Source organism: Myotis brandtii, unplaced genomic scaffold (genome assembly GCF_000412655.1).
Source record: "Myotis brandtii unplaced genomic scaffold, ASM41265v1 scaffold179, whole genome shotgun sequence".
In the NCBI taxonomy this organism is placed as follows: Eukaryota; Metazoa; Chordata; class Mammalia; order Chiroptera; family Vespertilionidae; genus Myotis; species Myotis brandtii.
In genome coordinates this window covers 4,342,878-4,349,837 of record NW_005356635.1, presented here as the reverse complement: position 1 = coordinate 4,349,837, position 6,960 = coordinate 4,342,878, and the positions used below count along the sequence as shown (strand labels likewise).

Genomic DNA, 6,960 nt, shown 5'->3' with positions numbered 1-6,960 from the left:
ACATCGATGAGAGAGAAACATCGATCAGCTGCCTCTTGCACACCCCCTCCTGGGGATGTGCCCGCAACCAAGGCACATGCCCTTGACCGGAATCGAACCCGGGACCCTTCAGTCCGCAGGCCGACGCTCCATCCACTGAGCCAAACCGGTTTGGCTAGGTAGTTCTATTTTTAATATTTTAAGGAACCTATGTACTGTTTTGTAGTGGCTGCACCAGTTTACATTCCCACTAATAGTGTACAGGGTTTCCTTTTCTCCACGTCCTTTCCAAACTTATCTCCTCTTTATTGATGATAGACATAGGATGTGATGTGCTATCTCATTGTGGTTTTGATTTGCATTTCCCTCGTATTTAGTGATATTGAGCACTTTTTCATGTACACGTTGGCCGTTTATTCAAGTCCTTTGTCCAATTTTTTTTTTAATCCTCACTTTGAAGTTATGTTTTATTAATTTGAGAGAGAGAGAGAGAACGAGAAAGAAACATTGGTGTAAGAGAAAACATTGATCAGTTGCCCCCGGTATGCACCTGATCAGTATTGAACCCGAAACTTAGGTATGTGCCCTGATTGGGAATCAAAGCCACAACCTTTTGGTGTACAGGACGACACTCCAACCAACTGAGCCACCCGACCAGGGCCTTTTTCCTAATTTCTTGGTTATTGAGTTGTATGATCCTCATATATTTTGGCTGTTTACCTCTTATCAGATAATTTGAAAATATTTTCTCCTATTCTATAGGTTGCCATTTCATTTTGTTGATGGATTCCTTTGCTATGCAGAAGCTTTTTAGTTTGACATAGGCCCACTTGTTTATTTTGCTTTTGATGCCTTTGCTTTGGTGTCAAATCCAAATAATAATTGCTAGGACTGTTGTCAAGGAGCTTTCCCTCCTATGTTTTCTTTTAAGAATTTTATGGTTTCAGGTCTACAATTCATTTTGAATTGATTTTTGTGTATGATGTAAGGTAGTGATCCAGTTTAATTCTTTGCATGCAGCTAGCTGTCCAGTTTTCTCAACACCATTATTTGAAGAGACTGTCCTTTTCCCCATTGTATGTTCTTGGCTTCTTTGTTTTAAATTAATTGACCATATATGGGTTTATTTGTTGGTTCTCTATTCTGTCTCCATTGATCTGTGTGTCTGTTTTTGTTTTTTTGTTAATCCTCACCTCAGGATATTTTTCCATTGGTTTTTAGAGAGAGTGAAAGGGAGGAGGAGAGACAGAGAGAAACATCGGTGTAAGAGAGACACATCAATTGGTTGCCTCTCGCATGCACCCTGACCAGGGCCAGGGATCGAACCTGCAACTGAGATACATGCACTGGATCAGAATAGAACCCGGGACCCTTCAGTCCGTGGGCCAGTGCTCTATCCACAGAGCCAAACTGGCTAGAGCTGTGTGTTTTTATGCAAATACCATACTGTGTTTTGTTTTGTTTTAAATTTTTTTAACTTTGAGAGTACATTTATTAAAGCTGGGAACAGTGAAACAAGGAAGGGCTTAGGGCAGAAGAAGCAAGAGCAGAGAGCCTAGGTGGGACTGCTTTGGCTCACTGAGAAATAAAAGTCACAGTGAAAAGAAGTGAGCCAAGGCAGGACTGCTGTCATCTCATTGAAAAAGCAGAGAAAAGGCAGCCTTGGAGACAGGTTCAGGGGGTTAGCTTGGGAGGAGCTGCCAAGGAGCTGCTCCTGCCCATTGCTCTTGGTTGCAAGTCTCTTGGGGACCCTTAGAATTTAGGAGATGCACACCTGTGAGGGAAGAAGAGGGGGAAGGGCAAGGTGCAGGGGTCCATCCAGGAGGGAGAACACACCAATATCATACTGTTTTGATTACTATGGCTTTGTTATATAATTTGAAATCAGGAAGTACGATGCCTCCAGCTTTGTTCTTCTTTTTGAAGATTGGGCTATTTGGGGTCTTTTGTGGTTTCATTAAAATTTTAGGATTGTTAAAATGCCATTGGAATTTTGGTAGGGATTGCATTGAATCTGTAGATGGCTTTGAGTAGTGTGGACATTTAAACAATATTAATTCTTCTGACCCATGAACATGAGAGATTTTTTTATTTGTGTCTTCAATCCTTTTATCAGTATACTTTTTTCCCCTCTTACATATGCACTGGTGGCATACTTCCTCTTTTCTTGTTGGGGCAGCATATATCATATCCCTAATCTAGTAGTTCAGAGATTTTAATGAAGATGATTGGGTACTGTTGACTTAATTTCTGGAGTAATGATATGGATTACTATCATATTGTTGAAAATTATCTTCCCAATCTTTGTTTTCCTTCACAAAGTGGAATCAAATTTTAAAGTCAGAAGGGATCTAAAAGTTATTTAAGTTCCTCTTATTGTGATTAAGCAGGTATGTTTGCCCTGTTAGTGGCAGAAGGGGAATAAGAATCAGTTTCATGTCTTGTGCCTTGGTATTTTTTTAAGCTTCGTGTGCCCCATTTTTGAAATTCCCTATTTCAGATGAATAAGAGTTGTTTTTATTTCAGTGTTTATGTAGTCATTGATTTTTTTAAAAAGCCAAATTGATATCAGAGCTCAAAATGCACTGACATATGTGAGTAGGTATTTGCTGTTGATCAACAGTAACCCAAATCTCTAAAGTGTAATATACTAACGGAAGGGTTTACTTGAGGGTGAGCAAACTTAAATATGTGAAGTTTGTGGGGGAAAAACCCCTCTATACCCATTATCCAGCATCAATCATTATTAATTTGTGACTGTTTCTGAGAAACATTTTTAATCTTGGTAATTTTAGGCTTTGTCCAACTGCAAAAGCAATTTAGGCATATTTTAAACCACTTAACAGGAAGCACTTTTGTTTTTCTGCAGTGTTTCCTGAGGTTATAGGCGGGTGTTTGAGGAGTACATGCGGGTTATTAGCCAGCGGTACCCAGACATCCGCATTGAAGGAGAGAATTACCTCCCTCAACCAATATATAGGTAAGTAAATTTTAGTGACTTAGGAGGAAAAGAATTTGACTTTATAAACTTTTGTGAATTGGTTCAATTAAATTTATTGGTTATTATCATTTCTTAGTTTGTTGTAACAATACACAGAGAACATGGTCATAAAAAGCAAATTTAGAATTTTTCTGTGGAAAGGAGAAGAGGAGAATCATTTGCTAGATGGCAATTTTTCAAAAGATGTGTTTTTCTGTAATTGTTATTGTGGAGATAGACCACGAACTCCCAAATTTTTATAGTCAATGGCATAAAATTCTGTACTGTTAAAATATTAGTATATGTAATCTTATAAGTTAATTTTTGATTGATTTAAAATATATAACATTTTTATTTTAAAACTGGTCAATAAACTAGTCACTATTTTTTTCACTACTTATAATTAATAACTTTTAGATTTGGTGTCTAGAAAATGTCTGTACACATACATTTGAGTTAATGAAATTTTGAAGTAAATGAGAATTTGCAGCTTCTGATGAATTTTTCTTTTCTCTTGATAGACACATAGCATCTTTCCTGTCAATCTTCAAACTAGTTTTAATAGGCTTAATAATTGTTGGCAAGGATCCTTTTGCTTTCTTTGGCATGCAAGCTCCTAGCATCTGGCAATGGGGCCAAGAAAATAAGGTATGTAACTTAATAGCTTTGACAACTGTAAGTTTTTAGGTTGTCAGTGAATATGTTTTAATGAGTTTTCCTTTTTTTTTTAAGTACTTATTGCTGATTAACCTGTTTACATATATTTTTTCAATTTAAACCACTTTTTATCTCTGGGCAAGGCACTTAACCTCTTTTGGCTTTAGTTTTCATATTTATGTAAGAATGATTAAATTTTTTTATTATTTGAAGGATAGGGAAGTATTACTTTAGTAGAAACTGGACACAGTAATTTAAAACCTGATTTTGATTGTATAACTAGGCTAATCATATCCAGCAAAACATAATATATACATAACATATATATAAAAGCCAGTGACAGAAACGCCGTAATGACTGGAACAACTGGTCACTATGACACCCACTGTGGTCAGTGAACCAGCCTGATCGGGGAGTGGGGCCGGTTGGCCACCCTCCTGCGGCCCCTCCCCCAAGCCGGCCCCGCCCCCTATTGAGGTAGGGGGAAATCAGGGGTGGAGCCGACTGGGGTGGTGGGGGCTGATCGTGAGCCAGCAGCCTGGGGGAGGGGCCACAGGTGGTTGGCCGGCCGGCCCCACTCCCGATTGGTGTGGGGGTGGTCTACCAGGGGCGGAGCTGGCTGGAGGGAGGAGCCGCGGGCCAACCAGGGTGGTGGGGGCCCATCAGGGGCAGGGCTGGCCAGGGGAAAGGGCCACGGGGGGTTGGCCGGCCGCTACGCCATCAGGGGGGGAGAGGCCAATCAGGGGCGGGGCCGGCTGGCCAACCTCCTGCGGCTTCTCCCCCTGGCCAGCCCTGCCCCCGATGGGCCCCCACCACCCTGGTTGGCCCGCGGCTCCTCCCTCCAGCCAGCTCCGCCCCTGGTAGACCACCCCCACACCAATCGGGTGGGGCCAGCTGGCCGGCCAACCTCCCACGGCCCCTCCCCCAGCTGCTGACCACCCCATTGGCCCCCCCACCTCAATCGGGGTTTGGGCCCGCCGGCCAGTTGCCCTCGACCCCTTCCCCCAGCCAGCCAGGCCCTGATCGGGCCCTGATTGGGGTGGCCGGCTGGCCAACCTCCCGCCGTCTCCTCCTCTCGACAGGCCTGGCCCCAATCAACCCCTATTGGGGCCAGGGCGGCCGACCCCACCCATGCATGAATTCGTGCACTGGGCCTCTAGAACTATATAATAAAAGCCTAATGTGCTAAGTGTCTGGTCTACTGGTTGGCTGTTCAACCAATCAAAGCATAATATGCTAATGATATGCTGCTCAACTGCTCGCTATGACGTGCACTGATGACCAGGGGCAGACAGTCAACTGGTTGACCAGTTGCTATGAAGTGCACTGACCACCAGGGGCAGACACTATGGCCCGTAGGTTAGCTTGCTGCTGGGGTCCGGCCGATTGGGACTAAGCGAGACGGGCTGGACATGCCCTGGAGCACACCTATGGTCTCTCCCCAGCTGGCCAACCTCCCATGTCTTTCCCCGACCCTGATCGTGCACCAGTGGGGTCCCTTGGCCTGGCCTGCACCCTCTTGCAATCTGGGACCCCTCAGGGGATGCTGGAGATCTGGTTTTGGCCCAATCCTGCAGGCCAGGCCGAGGGACCCCACTGGTGCACGAATTCGTGTACTGGGCCTCTAGTATATACATAATGTATGCCTTTTATACCTACTGATATGGGTATTAATGATTTTTAAAAAATATATTTTAGCCCTAGCTGGTGGCTCAGTGGATAGAGCGTCGGCCTGGGGACTGAAGGGTCCCAGGTTCGATTCCGGTCAAGGGCATGTACCTTGGTTGCAGGCACATCCCCAGTAGGGGGTGTGCAGGAGGCAGCTGATCGATGTTTCTCTCTCATCGATGTTTCTAACTCTCTATCCCTCTCCCTTCCTCTCTGTAAAAAATCAATAAAATATATTTATAGTCACTCAGTGTGTGCGTGCACTTCCGGGACGCCCTGCATTGTGCTGGATGATGTAGTGTTTAGTGCTGGTGTGAACCTTACAGATATGAACCAAGGAGGGCCCGGCGTGCCTTCGCACCGTACTGTACAATTTACTTTTGCCGTAATTCAAAGAATGGCAGACAATGCGACCGTTTTATCTGTCAGAAGCGTCTGTCGGTGAATATTTGATTTGATTTTCTCCGCAGTGAGAGCCCGCGCTGTGACAGATGCTGCTATAGAGAGGAAGGGAGAGGGATAGAGAGCTAGAAACATCGATTCAGCTGCCTCCTGCACACTTCCTACTGGGGATGTGCCCGCAACCAAGGTACATGCCCTTGACTGGAACTGAACCTGGGACCATTCAGTACGCAGGCCAATGCTCTATCCACTGAGCCATACCGGTTAGAGCATTAATGATTTTATTCATGTTAAAAACGGGATTTTACTGAATTGTTCTTATCAAAACATACACACATATTTTGTTACTATTTGTCCTTTGATTCTTCTGTTCATGGGGAATCTGTTTAGCAAATTACCTGAAACAATCAATATATGCATAAGACTTTGTACTATTTCTTTTTTTCTTTGTAGGGTCCTGCCGCAGCATACATTCTCTGCAGATCTCTTTCCATCTGTTTTATTTAAACTCTTATTTTCTGGAGGGTCTACCTTTCTGCTGTAAGAAATGGGACTAAGTTTTATTTTTCTCTTGATGAGATTGCACAAGTTTCCTTCTAAGAAGCATTATCCTTTTGGAGTCCTATGTGGTCTTGTTCTTTACTTCTAGACTGAGACTACCTTTAGCTGACTCCTGCTGTACTTTTTTTTCCTTAGGGAACCTCAGGTGCTACCTCTGCCCTGTTACTAATAAAACATCGATTCTCATAGGATTAAGAATTAGAGGTTAAGTACTTCTTGATAAAATTTTATTATGTTTATTCTGTTGATTTCAAAAGATCTTCAGTGCATTTTACTTCTATAGACATCTACTGTGGAAGATGAATGTACTTGACAGCTGTAGCTTACATTACACTTCTTGTGTGTTCTTCCCCTGGACTTCTATTTCCAAATGCTAGGGTAACTTCTATGAAATCAAAGCCCACCTAGCTCAAGGGGTAGGTGGGCAGGGAAAACTCTTTCTCACCTGCTATGGACATTTTGAATTATTATTCTGAAACACCTTTCTGTGAATTGACATCCTCACTCTCATCCTTCTTTTAGTCAGGTGATTTTGTTAAATTAAAACCTCTCTGTCCATCAGGGAGCTTCTTGTATCTTTTGGAAGGGTAAAGATTTGCATTCAAAGGCGCGGTGCACGAATTTGTGCATGGGTGGGGTCCCTCTGCCTGGCCGGCGATTGGGGCCGATCGGGATGTCTCACCCAGTCCCGATTGGGGCCTATCGGGGCCGGC

General features: G+C 43.6%; 1 protein-coding gene across 1 annotated transcript in view; it reads left to right on the top strand.

The window, feature by feature from the left end:
* LOC102263893 (selenoprotein T) overlaps nucleotides 1–6,960 on the top strand; it is a 29,811-nt gene that overhangs the window by 13,445 nt on the left and 9,406 nt on the right. Inside the window, exons 2-3 of the mRNA XM_014537436.1 lie at nucleotides 2,849–2,959; nucleotides 3,481–3,607. Of these exons, the coding sequence (XP_014392922.1) occupies nucleotides 2,849–2,959; nucleotides 3,481–3,607 (238 nt within the window). The remainder of the gene's footprint in view (nucleotides 1–2,848; nucleotides 2,960–3,480; nucleotides 3,608–6,960) is intronic.